At 55.8% G+C, this 20366-nt stretch overlaps 1 protein-coding gene across 3 annotated transcripts in view; it reads right to left on the bottom strand.

Annotated features, from left to right (window-relative positions):
• The window catches only part of CHST8 (carbohydrate sulfotransferase 8), a 113226-nt gene that overhangs the window by 2005 nt on the left and 90855 nt on the right, over positions 1-20366 (bottom strand). For all 3 annotated transcript variants that reach the window (XM_008526094.2, XM_070632536.1, XM_070632534.1), the window contains exon 3: positions 120-157. In XM_008526094.2, coding sequence (XP_008524316.1) covers positions 120-157 — 38 coding nt within the window. The remainder of the gene's footprint in view (positions 1-119; positions 158-20366) is intronic.

Below are 20366 nucleotides of genomic sequence, written 5' to 3'. Positions count from 1 at the left end.
ACTGGTCACATTTTTCTTTCCAAGAATGGATTTAATGTGAGCTCCAAATTTTCTTCCTTGCCCTCCCCAACCTTCCCCAGGCTGCCGGTGCTGAGATTTATCTGACTCCCAGAACTCACGTTGTGGGGCTGCTGAGGCCTGACGTTGAACTTTATTCCTGAAAAGCAACAGAGAGGACAGTGTTAGCAGTGGAAGTGTTTACGGGCTCTTGACTGTGGGTGCCCGATCCGGAGGGCACTTGGGGTGGGCTCTGTGAAAAGGCAGTTCAGGGGAGCAGGGAGGAGGAGCATGGCTCACTGGGAGTGCCCCTCTGCTCCCTTACCCACAGGGAAAGTGGGGGTGCAGCAAAGATGTGGTCCCACCGGCTCCCAGCTGATGCTCCCTTCTCTATGTCTCACCTTCTGAGGTAACCTAAGTCTTGAAAGGCACCCTGCTCAGGTGTGCCCATACACCTGCCCAGTGGAGCAGCCAGGAACCTCGCAGCCCACTCCCCACCTCACACTGTCATTAAGTCACAAGAGAAAGCATCCTCCAGAAAGCTCTGTCCATCCTCTCTCTATGCCCTGTCGGCCCTGCCCTGGCTCTACTCAATGTGGACTTTCTGCACTTGGAATACCACACCCGCACACCCACACCTTTGCACACACCAGGCCTGGGAGTGGAACATACTCCTTCCTCTCAGACTGGGGCCTCCCCACTTGCTATAGGAAGTTCCCTAATCTAGCCACCCACTTTGCAATGTTGGCCTTCTCAGCTGGCCCTGGGGCTTTGGGTGTGAGCTGACCACATCCCGCTCATCCAAAGGGATGAGCAGAGCCCAGGCACAGAGTGATTGTCCAACAGGCACTCATGGTGACTGGGGTAAGGTGGAGAGAAATCAGTGCCCCTCTGGCCACACTCCAGAATGTCCCCTCTGCCCATTAAGGAGGCCCTTTGCCTAGGCTGGGGCCAGGGTCACCCAGGGTAACAAGCAGTGGGGAGGTGAACCTTTGGCCAGAGACGATTCTGCTTCATACTTGGTTTGGTCTGTTTCGGGGGAAGGTCCTAGGATGACAAGAGGATTTCCTTTGGGGGAAACTAAGAGTCTGGGCCTCCTTCCTCTGTCTGTGCTTGGCCGTGGAGGCATCCAGGACTCTTCCTGCTCCTGTGCCCTGAAAGTGGATGCTTCTGCTCTGAGGCTTTGCCAAAAGCCAAGGTCACGATCAGAACCAGCTACCCCTTAAGCAAGCGGAGAGCTAGAACTTCCAGCTGGCATGATGGGGCACCATGTCTGACCACACCTGATGGAGTTCTGGATGCTGCCTGGGGATGGGGGGTGTTCTGGAGGCCCAGTGCTTCCCACACTGTCTCTGTGTACTCGGCAGAGGTCCAGTGGCTGGAGCCCAGCTGGCAAGGGGCCATCCAAGTCCTCTGTCCCTGATCCAGGGACTCTGCCAATTTCTCCGTGAGGTCCAGTTTTACAGGTTCAGCCACTGTTATGACCCTGGCCCCATACTGGCCTGCCTGAGGATGTGGCCACACATCTCCTTCATTCGTCAGCAAGTGAGGAGGTGGGGACGCGAGGTCACCCCAGGGCTGAAAAGCCTAAATTCCCAGAGCCTGCTGGGACCTTCCTCAAGTCCCCAAAGAGGCGGAAACGAAGGCAGAATTGGGCACCTTGCATCTTTCTTCTGCTGCAACACTGCTCTTTTATCCCTTTGGGCTGGGAAGAGGGGTGTGCCTTTCCGTGGGCAAAGGGCGGAGTGTCCACATCTTGCTGGGCATTCCCAAGCTTATGTGCATGTGTTTGCATGTGAGGGAGTCTGAGACAGGCCTTCCAGACTCTCCCACGGAGGCCGAGGGGAAGCTCCACATAGAACTGGCTGCACCCCTCAGGGTACGGGGTGTGAGCAGTGGGTGCCTGACCTTGAGATCAGAGCCTTCTAGAATTAAGCCCTTCACCAGGGTCCCCCTCTCAGCCTAGAGCCCACTTCCCTCCTGCTGGCCGCCCTCACGCCTCCCGCCCCCGTTCCTCCTGGTCCACTTCACCGCAGCCGTCCCCAGCATGAGCTTTCTGTGCTCATTTCTTTCTGGCACGTGCGGGTTTTCTGTGCAGCCAATGATCACAGATCCCTTCTCCAGAAGGGACTTTCTGCACACTCAGTTTTCCTCCACACTGCCAGGTTCCCTTAATTATTTTCTTCTGGTGACGGCAGCTGGCTCTGCTAAATCACCTCGCCTCCTCCGAGTCTCAGATATGGGATTTACTCTGCTTGTCAATCCTGTCAACTTGTCAAGGTGCAATGGCACTTATTTATATTCCTTTTCTGGAGCAAATGAGTCGTGCCAGACTTGGCCAAGACTGGGACTGAGGAGCCACTTACAAAAGGCATCCTGCCAGCTGGCAGAATTGGATGAGGATGTGCTTATCAAGGTTGCAGCCTCTACAGCTGTGACTGCCCACCTGCACTGTCCCCACAGCCTGGAGGGGAGTGGGCTGTGGGGTCTGTCCCATTTTATCTGTGCAGACTGGACAGGAGGGCACTGAGCCCGGGAGTTTCCAAGGTTGCCTGACTTGAAGGCTGGCTGGGCTGGAACCTGGGCACAACCTGGAGAGAGTGTCCCTGCTGGACAGAACCCAGGGCCGGGTCAGTCTCCTGACCTCTTGGCCACTTTTGCCCAACAAAGCCAACCTGGCTGCAGTTACCCCCTTTGAAAAGAAACGTTGTCTTGTGGAAAACCCAAAAACAGATCTTATGTGGAGCCCGAGTTCACCACAAGCTGTGTGTTCCTGACCCTTAAACTTATGGCGGCAGCTCATTGGGCAAAGACTGACCCTATCCCACATGCCACTTTGGAATAAAGACAGAAACTTAACGAAAGAAATGTCATGGGCTCTCGCCCTTTCCGGGCCCAGTGTCCCTACTTTTCCCGTGGAAGGAGCTGCTTTTCCATGCACTGCTTGGATAAAGGCGGAAGCAAAGACCAGCCCCAGCTCTGAGCAAGCGAAGGCCAAAAGCCTTGGGCGTCATGAGACAGAGTCTGCGCATCCCCCTGCAGACTGCACTTCAGGACGCTGAACAGCTCCATGGAGAGCCCAGGGAAGGGCAGCTAAGGGCCCTGCCTCTGCGGCACCCAGGAGGAAGGTACTGCCACCAGGAGGCACCGAAACCCGTGCCATGGAGACTGGCGGGACGGGGGCGGGGAAGTCTTGGCCTCAATATTGGCCCCTCTCAAGCCCCCAAATAAAAGTATAACCTAGAATAAAATCAGTGGGCTTGCTGAGGAACACAAGCCACAATCCCCAGCCTCCTCTTCCATCCAATGTCACCAACGCTGCCACACGCCTCCCATCTCCCCCACCCCCACCCCAAGACAGGGGTATCCAAGGTCAGTCAAGGTCAGTAGACGCTCCACTTTCAGTGTCTGAGTTACCTGTCCTCTCCTTTCAGCATCATATTAACAATCTGTAAGGGAGCTCCATCCCCCTGCACAGTAGGAAATAAACAACCACATTCTCCTTCTGGACAGATGACATTCGTAGAGCGGTTGAAACACATGCAATACAATAAGAGTGAGAATAAACAGGGCGTGAGTTATGGGGACTGCCAAATGTGTTCCACGCTGTGAACTCTTCATTGGCTGAAGATTTCCTTCTGAGCGTTTGGCTGAAAAGCTTCCTGGTTACCTGCCAAAGGGAGGCAAAGGCCGACAAGGGTGTGCGAGGCCAGTTTCTTATATCAGGCCGTGCAGCCTGGGGCTGGGGCAGAGCTGGGGAGGGGGCCTCACTGGCACATGGGCTGTCTGAGTCACAGAGGGGAGAGCTGCTGGGTTCAACTCAAAAGCCCCAATCCCTGATGCCCAGGACCCACTGGGGTGGGGGCTAAGGACTAGCCTTTTGGCCAGGCTGTGTAGAAAGGCAACACTGACATGGATCAAAACAGGACCCCAGTGCCTAGAAAGGGTTGGAAGAGCCTCATGAGCCCCTGACCCCCCAGCACCAGGTTGATCACGTTGAGAATGACTGCCACTCTGGCTGTTCAAATAGCAGCCCCAGGCCCTCACAGGCAGTGGGGAGAGGGTCCTGTCACTTTGAACACTGTGGCCTGGGGCACGGTAGGGCTGTCCTGAAGGAGGCAGACCCACAAAGAGGGGCAGAGATGCAACAGAACTGAAGGGGCCAGGAGAGGCCATGGGCATGGATGTAAGTCTAAAGTCCCTGCCCTGGGTGGAGTTTCAGACTCGTGGTCCTTGGATCCCGGAGTGTCCTGCACTGAGCTGAATTGCCTTGGCTCCTTTTCTGTGTCCTGGACCTTCTAGTAGCTGAGCCCGCATGGCCACACCCATCTGTGCCATCCACCCGCATGTCCACTTATGCTGCCCATCAGGCCAGGAAACTGCCAGGGGTTTCAGGCTGGCCCGCACCAGGGGAGACCCTGATGGCAAGGCCTCCACTGTGTCTGAGTCCAGGCATCAGTCCCACCTGATTCCCTGGCAGTCACAGCTGGTCAGACGAACGCTGCTGCCCTGCCCTGTGTTTCCACATCCCAACTAGAAAGAAGCAGCTGCTGCCCCTAATGCGTGTGCTGTGGGAAGGCATCCATGCCATGGGGCAGCCCCACACGGTGGCCAGTGTACGGGACTTGCACAGCGGCGATGGGCCACAGGTGCGAAGCAGGGATGCTGGCAGGAGAAAACATGCCAGGGTGGGTGTGCTGCCCACTGGTGAGGGGAGAAAGCCCTGCAGGGGCTGCCAGGCCCCACTCCACAGGAAGTATGGAAGCTTTCTGAATGAGGGGCTGCATTAGTCAGGGGCCTCCAGAGAGACAACCCATGGCATATATATATGGGGGGGGGGCGGATTTATTTTAAGGAACTGGCTCATGCGATGGTGGGGGCTGGCAAGTCCAAAATCTGCAGGGCAGCCCAGCAGACTGGAGACCCAGGGAATAGCTGATGCTGCAGCTTGAGTCTGAGGGCGGTCTGGAGGCAGTGGTCCTTCCTCCTTGGGGGACTTAAGTCTTTTCTCCTAAGGCCTTCAACTGATTTGATGAGGCCCACTCACATGATGGAGGGTAATCCGCTTTACTCAGTCTACTGATTTAAATGTTAGTCACATCTAAAACACATCTTCACAGTAACATCTACACTGGCATTTGACCAAACATCTGGGCACCACAGCCTAGTCAAGTTGACACATAAAATTAACCATCATGGGGGTGTATGAGTTTCCTGTGGCTGCTGTAACAACGTACAACAAAACTGGCTGGCTTGAAATGACAATTGATTCCCTGATAGTTCGGAGGCCAGATATCTGAATAGAGGTGCCAGCAGGGCCGTGCTCCCTCCGAAACCCCTAGGGGAGGATCTTTCCTTGCTCTTCCAGCTTCTGGCAGCCCCAGATGCTCCTTGGCTTGTGGCAATTTAAGTCCAATCTCTGCTTCCATCTTCACGTGGCTGTCCTGTGTGTCTGTCTCTTCTCTTCTTAGAAGGACGGCAGTCATTCTGGATTAGGGCCCACCCCGATGGCCTCATCTTAACTTGATTACGCCTGCGAAGACCCTATAAGGTCACAGTCACAGGAACTAGGGTTGGAGACTTCACCATATTTTTGGGTGAGGGGACACAATTCAACTCTCAACAGGGGTGATGTGACTTTAGGGGACTTTAAGAGCACTCTGAAGGCAAGGCAGGGCAGCCTAGAGGAGGGGAGAAAACACTTTCCCTATTGGGTTGGGTCATCCAGCGGGGAGTGAGGGCCTGTGGCAGTTCTCCATGTTCTTGGGGCAGAGACCGTGTCATGTTCGTCTGTGTCAGACAGAGTTTACACAATGCCTGGCACACAGCAGGAGCTCAATAAATGCTTGTGGAAAAGCTGAAGCTGCCTGCACTGAGAGCTGGCCCTGGAGTGGAGGATGGGTGTTGGGCTTCTCCCCACAAAAGCAAGGCCCAGGGTTCTGGCTGGAGACCACCACCCCCGGGCAGGGGCTTCTCCAGCTCAGCCTGGCACCCTGGGAAGGGTCTGTGTGTCTGGGCGGCCGAGGAGCTGGATGCAGACAGGAGCTGCCCTGGCTGAGAGTCTGCCCACCCTTCCCCGGCTGTGGGGTCTGTGTCGTCAGAGCCACGACACACCCAGCTGGCTGCCTCCCATTGCCACCTTCAGGCGCCAGGCCAGCGCCTGCTCCTGGGCCTCATGGTGGCCACACCTCCTCTGGCTCTTCTGCCACAGCTCAGGCTCTGCCCCTGGAGGGGCACCCTCCATTAGCCTCTGACCACCTCCCTATGAGCTGCTCCCTTCACCGGGGCAGACTGTTAATTTATGCAGATTAGATGGAAAACTGAAGTTTAAACACACTCAGCAATTAGAGGGCAGCCTGGACTCAGGGCCTCAGTGCACAGCTGCGCCCACCTCTGCCGCCCCCGGGGCCAAGGGCAGGGAAATGGGGTGCCAGGCAGCCGGGCTACCCCGGACAAAGGTGCCGGCTGCTCCTGGAAGCCAAAGGTGGCTCTGCGGTCAGAGTGTGGACCTCAGGGAGAGGCGGGAGTCAGGTCAGACATGCTCCTGGGCAGGGCGGTGGGGGCCCACAGGGCCCTCTCCTCATCCTCAGCCTCTGTGGCTGGGCTTCCTAACGTTGCTTGGAGACAACCAAATTCATAGTGGGGTCACACAATGACCCCTGACCTTTAGCCCAGACCAGAGCAAGGGCTTTCTCTCCCTTCACCTGGAGATGCTACTGTGAGGCATAGCTTTTCAAGGGGTCAGTATATTTAAAAAGGAGAAAAAAAGAGAGCATGAGAGCACTGCTGTGTGACCTTGGACAAATCCCTTGACCTCACTGAACCTTAGTTTCCTCATCTATAAAATGGGATAAAAATACTCATCTTGCAGGTTCAATAATGTGCAAATGAAACCATGCACAGTGCTGGGCAGAGAGAGAGCCCTCGGATGGAAGCTACCAGTTCCTGGTGTTCCCATCACCTTGTTACCTTCGTAGCAGCTGAGTTTCCCTGAGCCTGGCTCCCACACCAGCGCAGGGACTCTGGGACCTGTCCACAGGGGAGGAGAGCAGGAATCTTCCTGTCTCGGGCTGATGGGCACCCGACGGCTCTGACAGCTACTTGTTTTGTTTAGCGATTCCATTCCCTCGCCCCTGTGATTAGGATCCACGATTCAAGTGGGTGGTTCGCTGTCAGCTCAGCCTTGGCTGTGAATTCCCTTGGAGCTGTCAGAGGGGAGCATTGCAGCTGCCTGTCAGTCAGCCAGCCAGCCGGTGAGCCGGTCTGTGAACCCAGCAGCTGTCCTGCCACTCCACACCCACCCGTCTGCCCATCACTTGGAGGGGATGTCCCTGGGCATCCCTCCAAGTGCCTGCCTGTCCATGGGGAGGGGTCCTCAACTCTTACTCTGTCAGAGCCTGGGGTGACTCCCACTGTGTCCAGGGAGTGTGTGTGACCCCAGCACACGTGTGCTGTGCACTGCACCCCGACGTGTGCATGTTGCATGGAACAGGACCTGGTATGTCTTATGCTATGTTACACCACACATGTTAAGGAAGGCATCACACCACTCTCTGTGCACGCACAGGCTTCCTGCTGTGTGCTGTGGTGCATGCTGGGTGGGGAGTGTGTATTCATGTCCGTGTATGGTTTCTGAGAGTACCCAGCACGTGGCTTAGAGCTGGTTATGCCTTTTCTTCCCTTCACATATTCTTCCAACACACTTGGGCCTGGAAGGCTAAGAAGCAGGAGCTAGTGAATGCTGCTGCAGATGAGCGAGAACTAAGTGTGTGACACTCGCCAGCAAAGCCACGGAGTCCCTGGCAGTGCCCGTCTCTGCCTCCCCTGCAGTACGTTGGCAGCAAGAAGACCAGGCAGCAGAACACAGTCTCACTGTCCAACACCATTTGAGCATCCGCTCCACGCTGACTGAGCACCGTATGTGCCAGGCAGTGTCTCTGGCACTGGTGACAGTGTCTTGGCCACAAATGGGACAGTTGCAGCCCCTGCCCTCATGGGTCTAGCAAGGAAGTGAAGCACTGAACAGCAATTCCACGTGATGGCAGCAACGGAGGATGCAGCAGGCAGCATGAGATGGGTGGTGTCAGCAAACCCAGGGCACCAGGTGAGGTCTCCCTGAGGTAGTGACAATTCACTGACACTTGAGCGTAATGAGGGTCCTGGCAAAGCTTGGTGGACTTGCACCAGGAGAGCAGGGCTCATGGGATGAAGGGATGTAGAGAATGAAGGGATGAAGGGATGTAGAGAATGAAGGGTGTCAAGAAATGGCAGGACGATGGAGCCTGGCAGGCACCAGCAAGCAAGGGGCCTTATGGTCCTGGCGAAGGCACTAGATCTTATCTCCTAAGGCTCAAGGGGAGCCGAGGAGGACTTCAAGATGGGAGTTATTTTGAATTTAAGGACCATTCTGAGATGAAGACAGAAGCAGAGGCTGGTCAGCGGGCGCTACCATTGTCCAGGCTGGGGATCTCCAAGGCCTGGCCCACGGGATGATGGCAGAAAGTGGAGGAAGACATGAAGAAGGACTAACCAGCAGGGTGGTGTGCTGGTAAATGTTTAACAGCTGGCTCCCTGGCCAGGCGGTGGGGGTGGGGCCTAATTTGCAGTGTTTGCTGATTTCTGTGGTGTAAATACTCCCACCACGGCAGAGTTCAGGCTGCTGATGTGAACGCGCTGTCGGGCTCTTGGGGGCGGGTACAAGCTAGCTCGCTCCTGCCGGCCGCTGCATCAGTAGCTCCTGCAGACTGACCGGCAGCAGAAGAGGAAGGCTCGGGTTTCCGGCTTGAGCAGCGGGTGGACGCTGGTCCAGTTCCTGCGAAACGTGGCAGATCCTTGTTGAGTTTGAGATGTCTATGGGCCTCCCAAGTGTAGACGTCCAGAGGGCAGATGGAAGAGGGGAAGCAGGGGACGAGCCAAGGTGGACACACGTGTGCAGGAGCACGTCCCAAAGTGGCTCTCTGGGCCCAGTGAGGGGGTAGGACCAGCAATTCTCAGAGCAGAGGAAGCAGGGCTGAGGCAGCCCGTTACCTGAAGGCCCGGCAGCAGGCTCGGCCTGAGTCCTGCCTTTGTCCAGAGCCCACGGGGCCACAGCTCGGTCTCTGAGTGGCCGTGGCCAGGTCACATGGGACAGACATGATGACCCCCCCGCCCCTGTTTGGCTGTTAGGGTACCTGGTGACTCTCTCCAGCCAGTTCTGCAGGAAGGGGCCTAGTTTGGCTTAAATATTGATGAATTCCCACTGGGGGTTACCAGGGAATAAGAATGAGTGAGTCGGCTGAGGTGGCCCCGCCGAGGGGCTGCCTATTTGCAGGAAAAGTGCCAACACCACCGACTGGCCCGGTCCCGCGACAGGCTCTTCTTCACTGGAACCCAGTCATGCCATCAGAGACCGCCAGCGGGGCAGCCTCATTACCGCGGTGGCGCAGCCACAAGATAATGATCGGTCCAGCTCTCGCCGGCTTCAGGATGTGTCGTTCCGGCTGCGGCATCAATTACTGAGCTGGCCTATGGCTGTCAGACCCGTCACAGCTGTTGCCTGCGACACTCTGAAGAGCCACAAAAGTAAATCCGCCCAAGCTGATGCCGCCTTGAGGCTGGCACCCCCCAACTCGCTGCAGGGCCACTCTGTCCTGAGGGACATACTCCAGGCTCTCGGGGTTGGGGGTGAGTCAGGCTCCAGCCAGTGAGACTGCAGAGGGCTGCCCAGGGGCTCAGGGGTGGATGCGCTGGTCCTCAGAAGAGCGCCCCAGACGGCCAGGAACCGGTGCTCCCTGCTGTCCACTGATGGTACCCAGAGGGGCCCCCTGAGCTCAGCAGGCCCTACTTCCCGGCCCTGACTCAATCACCATGGATGGGCAGCTGCGGCTCCGGGCCCTTCCTGTCTCCAGCATCTCCTCCAGCACCACAGGGACCACCAAGAAGCACCTGCATTTCAGGGGTCCTTCTGTGTGGCTCCAGAGCAGAACAGAGCCTCTGGTGACTTGCAGATTGTGGAGCAAGGCTGGAGTTGCCTGGAGCATCAGGCGGCCTGGTAGTCAATGCAGCTGTTCTCTGCACGGGTCTGGATAGCTGCAGTCCACCTCTGGGAGGAGGGGTGACTCTCCCAAGGCAGGGCCGTGGACCTGCAGTCGGGTCCAGCCAAAGACTGGGCCACTGGCAGCTCAGGAAGCCCCTAGCGTGAGGATTTGGCTAGATCCTCTGAGGGGTAAGGCCCGGAGTAGAGACGTTAATCCTGGCCTTGGTGGTGGCTGGCTGTGGGGACACCACCTCCCTGGACATCTGGCCAAGACCCACTTCCTCTCCCTTCTGGATGGCCAGCCTGTGGCTCTGCCCAGCCCAACAGCCTGGGGTCCAGCCAGCAGTGGACCCCACTGGGCTGGCTGTGGGCTGACCATGGGGGAGCACATGACCAGGGGAGCACGGACATCCTACTGTCCCCACAAGGTGCTGGGGCTGGGCTCCACATCCACATCACACACTCACACAGACTCCCAGGCCCTGTGTGACCCAGCCCCCGGCTTATGAAAGGTAGGCAGTCCTGGGGCATCGATCGCATGGCTGAGATGGGGGGATGGGAGAGGAGCCCTGCCGGCTGCGCATTCAAAGGTCTTTCTGGAGTGCCCAGGGAATGGCCTGGAGAAGAGTAAGGCCTAAAGGAAGGGAAGAACTTATTAGAATTCCTATATCCTAACTAGGCGAGGAATGGCGGGGCCTGAACTCAGGCAGGCTGGAGGGCTTGGTGAGTCAGGGGTATGAGGGGTGAGGGTGAGACAAGTGTCTGGGAGCCCCTCCCCCAACATGCTGTCAGAGGGAGGTCCAAGGGGAGGAAGGAGCTGATGAGGAGAAGACATGACCCCAGGTTTGGCCATCTTGAACCGGAGACACAGACCTGAGTAGGGCCGGCTGGGAGAAGCTCTCAGCTGGAAACAGTGGGGAGTGTGGGTAAAAAGGTGTCCAGACAAACCACACCGCCCTGCCCTGTGACTTCCAGCAGCCTTGAAGCATGCAGCCAACACAGTGCCCCATGACGACACCCTCGTTAGCTCCGCGCAGGAATATGAAGTAGGACTAAACTGGAAATGTCACCCAGAATTCTCACGATTGTCACATGTACTTAGAATTTATCAAGTCTTTAAGGCCATCCCTTAGCTGAGACCCCCAGGCCCCTGCCCTCCCCAGCAGTTTGGGGATGTCTCCTTAACTACGAGAGGCACCACTGGCAGGGAACTCGATGTCGGTGTTTGCCTGGATGGGGTGGGGGCTGCTAGTTCCCAGAAGGCACGGTCTGAAGTTCCTTCAAGGCTCAGCAGGTCTGCACACCTGCAACAAAGCCCTGGATTTTAGACCTGCCGGCTTTGCAAAGAAAATATGGTCCCCGAGTAACGGCTGCGTAGGTAGCGGGGGTCACTGCGAAAGGAGAGCTGAAGAAGATGTTCTGAGCTCTTTCCTGCTTCCTTTGAAGTCCAACCAGCGGCTGCTCTCAGGATGATGAGAGCCCCTCACAGGCCCGGAGGAGGCCTTCCCGGCTGCGTGCATTTCCTGCAGAATTAAGACTCCCGTCTGGATTGCCAGGCACGTGTTTTGGGCATCTCTTTGCAGTTGTGAATGTGCTTTTCCACGAAACAAAGGCAGCCTGACTTGTGACTTGGCCTTCCGTGCCTGTATGCAGTGGAGACGAGGAGCGGCCCATGGAGGCGTGTATGGGGCCATCTTTTCTAGAATTAATGAGTCGCTGGCTGGGTGAGAGCTGCTCAGCCCACCGAGGCTCCTTCTGCAGGATTAAACGTCATTCCTTCTAATGACTTGATTTATGTCTGGAGGTTTACAGCTCTAAACAAAATATTGTGATGATGGCAATAAATCTCACCGGGGATGCTTACACTGGCGACTAGTGTGTTTTCTGTTTGTTAGGGAGGTGATTACAGAATGAGGGGCAGCTGTGTGACAGCACATGCGGGGCCGGGAGAGCACAGGACACACATGGTGTCTGGCGGTGGGGCACCAGGACAGGGCGTGTCAGGCTTTGAATGCCTGAGGCTTTTGTGAGAATTTGTGGCTGGAGATGCAGGGGTTTTGGAAGAGCCAGAAATCGCAGGAAGGCACCATCCTGGGCACTGAGGCCAGCGCATGCGTGATGGACGTCCTGAGAATGTCATTTCCAGCTTTCAGCTGCTGTCTACCCTGCGGCCTCCCCAGTTGAGGGCATGAGCCAGTTGAGGTCGGGGTCCAGGAATCCACATGGGCCTCCCGAGGGTTACACTTCCCACGGCGCTCAGGACAGCTTCTGGAATACAGTGTGGCCATTTCCCAGTCTGCAGCCCAGTCTTGGGTGGGGAGAGACCTGGATGGGCCAGGCTGGGATGGCTCCGCAGGGCTGAGCTCCTCGGAAGAATGAGGACAATCGGGCTGCAGACAGGTGCCCCTGGGCGGGCATCTCCCACTCAGTGATCAGCCGAGAGTGATCTCTCCACCGAGACCTCGCTCGGCAGAGAGGAGCTCAGAGGAACTGAAGTCAACCTCATGGTTCGCCTCCACAACGGAGTTAGAACCATCAACCCTGCCTCCCCAGCTCCCGCCCTCGGCTGAAGTCTTCTGTCAGAGCTGCTGCCACTCCTGCCCCCAACATCTGGGACTGGCTGTCCCCATGAGGCAGGGCAGAGGCTGGAGATGGCATGCAGGTGGGCGGACACTCAAGGGGCTGCACAGAGCCACCTGGACTGTTCCCACCAACCCAGCTAAAGCTCTGTTCTGGCCAGAAGTCTGTGACAGCATGAGCGTCCTCATGGGGAATATTAATCCTGTCCCTGGCACCCATACCCAGGGACAGCAGAGGGGACGAGGCAGGATGGAGGTCACACTTCTACTCATCCCAGGGGAACAGAGCCACTCTGCTGGCACATCTGCTCTCCTTCGGAGGCAGAGGTGCGTTCTCGGAAGAGCCTCACGGCCTAAGAGGCCATGATACGAGGTGACTCAGGGATGCCAGACACTTGGCAAAGTGGTCCATTGCCAGGTACGTGTCCCCAGCCCTTGTTCATGGCGCATTTAACTGGAAGGTGCGGGTAGGGGAATCCGTGTATGGAGGGGCTCACGTGTTGCGCAAGGGATGTCTTCCACATCAGGTGTGATGGAGTACAGGTGATAGGGAGATGGCATGTGTGTGGCACAGTGAGAGCAGCTGGGCTGGTGTATGGGTGGCAGCGGGTGGGTGGTGGGAAAGTAGCGGATGGGTGGTGGTGGATGGTTCGAGGTCCAGAGGAAAGGATTTGAGATGGAGGCCAGGCAAGGGCTGGGGCTGAGCAGGGCGCAGCTGGAGAGGAGACCTAAGGACGAGGAAGCCACACAGCCACAGGCAGGCCCCAGCCCAGCCCACTGGCCGCGGGTGCAGGCCCTGGTTGTGCCTTCCCTGGGGGCGAGAGGGACAGGGTGCTCAGGCCTTCCTGACTGTCTTTCCCTTTCCTGGAGGTGGCACAGGTGACAGCTCCAAATCAAAGGTAAGCCAGGGTCCCCAGTGACCCCCTTGAACCCTGACGTATGTCCCTGGCTGCTTCGACAGAGGCCACTTCCCTTTCTGCCAAACCCTGCAAGCAATCTCCAATATCAGAAGACAAAGCTTCTGTCTATCTTTGATTAAAAAAAGACAAAAAAAAAAAAAAAGGCTGTTTTGTAAAGTCTGGTAAATTTTGATAGTGAAAGCTTTAGAACATATAGTACTGAAACCTTTCTAGTTCCGGGCAGATAAGGAATAGTGGTAACGTATTTCAACTTCAGAAACAAGAAATAACCTTTTATCACCTAATTTAACAATGTTACTGGGAAAATATGTTAGGATAATGTAAAACGCTATTTGAATGATAAAATATGCTGTCTTGGATGGCAAGGATTTTAATTGCCACAATCAGAGTCCAAACACACTTCCATGCCAGCTCTGACAGACACTGCTAATGACACGGCATCAGGACCAAGGCACGGCGGCCAGGGTCAGCATCGACCGCTGCCGCCTCCCGGGGCTGCCCAAGCCGGACAGCTGCCCGGGCCCTGCCTCGCTAATCAGCGCTGTGCCTTGTGAAGTGCGAAGCGGTTCAGACAGTCATATTAATTGGCAACACATTAATATTAATCAGCTAATATATACTTCCCATGACAACAAGAGATAAAGGAATCTTATTACGTGGTGGATCAGGGAACACGGAACATCTAAGTGGATTTCCTTGGGAGAGACGGCATAAAGGAGACTAAGCCTCTTAGGCGTGTCATCTCGGCAGAGAAAGAAGCTGGGACACACACGGGGGCAAAGTCAGGAGCAGGAAGAGCCGGGGGAGTGAATTCCTCCCCAGGGGCAGGGGATGTTTCCCCCCCATGGTGAGCAGGTGGGTAGGACGGTGGTGGGTGTGAGCGGCCCCCACATCCCTTCCTCTCAGGGCTCAGGGAGCTGCTGCAGAACCTCCTCCGAAGCCAGGGGCAAGCAGCTGCGCAGAACAAGGAGAGGACAGGCTGACTCTGCCCCGACCCACAACGCTCCGGGCCCTGGAGGAGGGCAAAGGTGCGTCTATGATTCATTCATTTGGGATGTGGTGGGTGCCAGGCTCTGTGCTGAGGACACAGTGGATAAAGAAATGTTTCTGGCTCTCATGATGGCAATGAGTCTCAGAGAGGTTGTGTGTCTTGCCCTCAACCACGTTGCCGGCCTAGTGGATGGGCAGAGCTAGACCCAGGCCGGTCCTTTCTGACTCTGTGCCCTCATTCTAACCATTATGCACACTGCCTGTGGGTGCCTGGGGACAGCCGGCTGGCCAGGCAGGGGCTCACAGCAGGTCTCACACAGCCATCACACCAGTGTCACAAGGTCAGAGTGGACACCAGGGTCTCGGCCTCGGGCTGCCCATGCTGGGGTTCCTGGGGAGGCCAGCCTGTCAGGTGACAGCACTGGGTGGGGGGCGGGGTGCGGAGGCAGAGTTCTCTCCACAGAGGACTACCTTCCTGCGTGCTCGCTGGCAGACAGCCTCCACGGGCAGAGGCACATCTGAGCACAATTAACATTTTAAGCACTAATTATTTTACTTGGGTGTCTAAGTCTGAGGATCCTTCAATTTCAGTTTAATTGGAGAAAAATGGTCATGAGTTATTGAACAGTGGGAGGGCGGCTCCACGCTTCCCTGACACCAGCCCAGCCGGGAATCATCCAAACATATGGGTCTCCAGTGCAGCAGCGGGCAGCCTGGCAGGTGAGGGTGCGGTGGGCGGGCCTCGGGCACCGGGCCCCACTGTCCCTGACATCTGCTGGGAAGGCTTTGGGGCCAAGTTAATTACTTGCCTTTTTATCTTTTCCATTTTGTTCCATTTTCTGCAAGAGCATCTGTTGCAAGAAAACCCAGTGCAAGAGGAAATGGGATTCATTATGAAAAGGAGAGCTCATAATGTCCCCTTCACTCCCCCTTGTCCTTGATCATAATCTGAGCTGGTAACAAAAGCCTCAGGCCCTCCCTGGCTCAGTGGGGAGCCCTAGGGGGCTGGCGGGGGTGCATTTGCTTGCTGCTGAGGGACACAGGTGCCATCCTCAATGGGAGGCTCAGGCTGAGGGCCTCGGGTCGGTGCCCATGGCTGCCTCTCCCCTCTTCTGGGTGGGCGCTGGTGTCCAGGGTCTCATGGGAGAACCATGAGGCTTTGGTGTCCAGACTTGTGGAAAACCTAAAACAATGTTTTATTTTGTTTTGCCTGTTTGTTTTCTTTGATCCGCTGGTCCCCTCCGACCCCTGACAGGGAGATTGAGAAGGCGAGCCTGCAGGAGCAGCCTGCTGGTGGAGCAGGGAGTGGCTTTCTCTCCCAGTAGCCTCTGTGGACCAGATGGCCTGGCCCAAGGCTGCGGGGTGGCATGGAGAGAGGGGTGGCCGAGGACACAGAGAGGCACTAACTCTGTGGCCTCTCTCTCCAGCCCTTTCTGGTGGCTTCTCCTCAGGCCCAGGCTCTGGGGTCCTGGGGGTAGCCCCAGAGAGGAATAGGCAAGACACTCTGAGGAGAAAGGGTCTATCCCCATGCACGGACTTGCTGGGAATCAGACACCCCTGGCGAGGGCAGCTGGTTTCGTATGCCGCTGAAAAACGGAACTCAGCTGTGACCCTCCCTGGTCGCGCGCCAGGCCCCTGCCCGAGAACACACCCGCCCAGCCCTCACTGACCCCACTCACTGACCCCGTCAGGGTCTAAGTGACTCCATGCTGTCACCACCCGCCTCAGGCCACCCTCCTCAGCCTCCACTGCTCTCAGATTCTAGACGTCCTTGGTGGAGGGTCCCTACTTCTCCGGCAGAGCATCCTAATGCAGGGTACAGATCCATCCAGGTCTGACCCCTCTGGCCTGTCTCTGGGTGCTATGGCCCCTCAATCATGTCAGCCTCCTGGGACCACCCCCAGCCCAGGCTCCAGGCTTCACAGAGGCCCTCGGGCCCTGCAGGACTCACACCATGCAGCCTGTACACAGATGAGGGGCAAGAACCACCCAGAGATCCAGAGCTCCTACCAGGAGCCCCTTGCTTGATGCATGCAATGATCCCAGTCCTTTCATGAACCCGCACTCTGTGAGCCTGCTGCCACAGTGCCCATCCTCCATAAGAGCCTCCTGCCTCCCATCCCCAGGAATCTGATCCTGCCACAAAGGCTGGGTCTCCCATCTCAGCAGCCTGGGGCCTCAGGGAGGTACGCCCACCAGCACCCAGAGACCGCCCCCAGGGGCCACCCAGGCAAGAGCCCCACCTCGCCCCACTCTTGCACCAACCCCGCGCCTCGTCAGCAATGGTATTTATTGACTCCAGGTGCCCACAAGCTGTGAAGAGCCTCGAAGCACTGGACGCTGACAGCAGCCCACAAGGTCGGTACTATTTTGATCCACTTTGACACATAAAGAAACCGAGACGCCCACGTGTTAAGCCGCTCAAGGATCCACAGCTAGTAAGTGGCTGGGCCAGGACTGGAACTCGGGTGTCCGTGGCCTCCGGGTCTGCTCTCCTCTCCACCTACTGCTTTCTCACGGAGCTCAGGGACCTGCTGAGTGCAGCCCTGGGCTGCCCTCGCCTCCTTTCCCCAGTACTCAGCCCCCTGCACCCACAGGGCCTCTCGTGGGGTCAACTTGGGGTGGGGGACTCTCGCCAGCTGCAGCCTAGCCCTTATGCAAAACAGCTTCTGGAACTTCTCTGACGCTCTCAGGTGTCTGTGCACCTGTGGGACATGACCTTCCCAGCCTGACTTCTTTCTTAGACTCTCCTTGGCTCTCTGCCCTCAGGCCTGGCTGCCTTCACCTGAGCTGGGTCCCTCCTTTGCTGCATTGGCTTCCCGGTTAACGAAGGCGTGAGAGCCCCCACAGGGCTCATGACCAGCAGTGATTCAACTGCCTGCAGCCTCAGTGTCACCATCTCTATAACGGGAAATCAGTGACTTTGGCCCCAAAGACAAACGTGTCTCCTGGAGGAAAGGGCAATGTGAACAACCTGGCCTTCGGGCTTGGGGAAGGAGCATGCAGGACCCCCGCTGTGCTCAGACAGTAAGAGCCCTGGTGTCCAGGCCTGGGCCAGACCCTCTATCTCCCCCTCCCCAGCCGGGGTCCTAGGCTCAGCAGCAAGCAAAAGTGGAACCTCAGGGAGGGAAGGCTCTGGTGAAGGGAAACCTGAGGCTGCTGGTGGGGACAGTGCCACAGGCCACTCAGTGGCCCTGGTGCCAGACTGCAGGTCACACCGTGTGGCTGCAGGAGCACAGGCTTCGGGAGCAATCCATCCCGGCTCCACTTCTCACTGGCTGTGAGGCCTTGGGGATGATGACGGGGTTTGTGGAGAGGGCTATGCACTCACCCACATGAGGCCGGGAGCAGAACGCCTGGCCAGGAAGCACCTGGGCGTGTTTAGACTATGATTTCCAAGGTCCAAATGCTGAGTGCCAGACAGCAGATGGCCTGGCTGTAACAGCCCAACCAGGTCCAAAGAAGAACTATCTGGGGTGAGCCGGGGGCAGGCCTGGCCTCAGGCCCGAGGGCAGCCTTCTCCTTGGTCCTCGGGAGGGGCACTGGACAGGGCAGTTCCATCCACAGCTCCTCATTCACCTCCTCCTGCTGCCCACCCAGAGGGAAATGGCAATCTGCATCCACAGGACATGCTTCTCCTCCACTGTGTGGGGACCTGGAATTGGCCACCCCAAGATACGTCTCTTTGGCATGAGGATTATTTGGGGCTGGTTACTTTTAATAAAAGCAACTCTGAGGAGCAGAGTGTGCTTGCCCTTTGTTAGGAGACATTTACATTTGTAAGGAAATCTCCATCTGTAAAGTTGTCTCCCTCTCCACCAGGAGGAAGGGGGATCACCTTATCTCTAGAAACTCCTATCAATACAGAATGCAAGGACTTAAATCTGCATAATAATCTTATTCCTGTTTCTGGTAACCTCCTGTAACTGACTCCCCCCACCCCCAACATCCTCCTTTGTCTTTAGCTGGATATGATATTTAAGGTGGTGGCTTCAGCCATTTTGGTGAGTTGCTCAGCTGGCCTGAGCCTCTCCCATGTATACATGTTATAAAGCTTTGCTTAATTTTCTCCTGCTATTCTGTCTCATGTGAATTTAATTTGTTCTCCGGCCAGACGAACCCAGAGAGGGTAGAAGAAATGTCTTCTTCCCCTACAACCGAAACCCATCAGGAGTGTGAACTCTGTAGTTATGCCGAGTGGGGGAGGCGAGGGAGCCAAGAGCAGCCTTCAAGCCGTTCCCTCGGTCTCCACCAACAGCATGCCCGACATGTGTAAGTGAAACAAGTTCAATGCTTAAGAGGCTTCCTTAGAATTGTTTTTGTCATGAAACATTTCATTCATGCAAAGGAAAATATATAACGTATAATATATACAGTACAAGAGTAAGAACACAAACATCCAGGTATGCACACCCACTTTAAGAAATAGAGTCTGATCAATGTCACTGTCTGTGCCCCTCAGACAACCCCATCCCACCCCGGCCAGGGGAAAACGCTACCAGAATTCTGCCTATCCCCCTAAGCAATTTATCATTTGTTTTTGCAGGGCAGCTTGGAATTGGCCTCATTGGGAGTATTTACACCACAGACATTGGCAAATGCCACCAGCCAAGGCTTCGTTTGTTTGTCCCTTGTGCCCAAAGCACAGGTTTCCCAGCATGTGTCTGGTTGGAGGCCACCTCCAGGGGGAAGGCATCACCTTCCAGAAAAGGCCCCTGTCAGCTGAGGTCGCATCGTTGATGAAGGCTGCAGCTGTGGGCTGTCAGGAGGCCACACTCGCAGCGTGGGATGGGCACGCCCACCGAGAAAGCAGATCCAGGCGGGGCTCCCACAGCATCTACCACAATGAGTTACAGCCAGGCCAGACTCGAAGCGACCCCACAAATCTGTCCCCTCATTTTTTACTCCATGGCTCTCAGTATTTACAGGCCACTCCCTGGAGTCAAACACAGGCTTACCAGAGCTCTTCCCAACCTGAAATAATTTATGACTTGGCATTCAGGGAGGAAAAGCAATTTTCTCAAAATGTCTGATGTCATGATATATAGTCCGTTTGACATGCATGTGCCAAAACCAATTGCTCCGCACGTCTGCCCCGCAATTACTATTATCCTGAATTAAGAAAAGAGAATTAATACTGTTTGGCAGGATGCTAACTCAAGTAGTATTCAAAGAAAATGCCTAGAGCATCTTCTGGAAAAATACATGCCTTGGAAGAAATTACAAAATGCACCAGTTATTTGGGCAGATCATTGTTTCCTGGGCTCTTTGGTTAAGTGATGCTGGAACGAAGTGAATTCTGGCCTTCTGGCTCCTGAGCCCTCCTCCTAGCTCCTCCTGGCTGCCTGACTGTGAGGGGGTCACACCCCCCGCCTGAACTCACTAAGGACAATGCTGCCTGTGGCCATGCATTCTAGGACAATAAACTCTAAGAACATGCTCACCCACGGGTAAATGGATAAACAAATGATGGCGTACCCATACAATGGAACGTTACTGTCCATAAAAAAGTAACAAACTACCAACATACACGACAACACGGAGGAAGCTTACAAACATTACGCTGAGCAAAATAAGCCACACTGTACATGCTGTAGGATCTCATTTAGGTAAAATTCTGTAACAGGCAAAACTAATTTCCAGCGATGGAATTAGATCAGTGGTTGACTAGGGGATGGAAGTGGAGGGGGTGCTGAGTGAGCAGGGGCATGAGGGAATCTTCTGGGGGGAGGGAAATTTGTCTGTCTCAATTGGGGTGATGGTATACATTTGTTAAAACTCACAATGCCTGTGTTTTCCTGTATATAAATTATACCTCAATTAAATTGATAAAAAATTGTGTGAACATATTTCAGAACTCTAAAG

Source organism: Equus przewalskii, chromosome 9, assembly GCF_037783145.1.
Source record: "Equus przewalskii isolate Varuska chromosome 9, EquPr2, whole genome shotgun sequence".
Lineage (NCBI taxonomy): Eukaryota > Metazoa > Chordata > Mammalia > Perissodactyla > Equidae > Equus > Equus przewalskii.
This window is presented reverse-complemented; position numbering and strand designations above follow the sequence as displayed.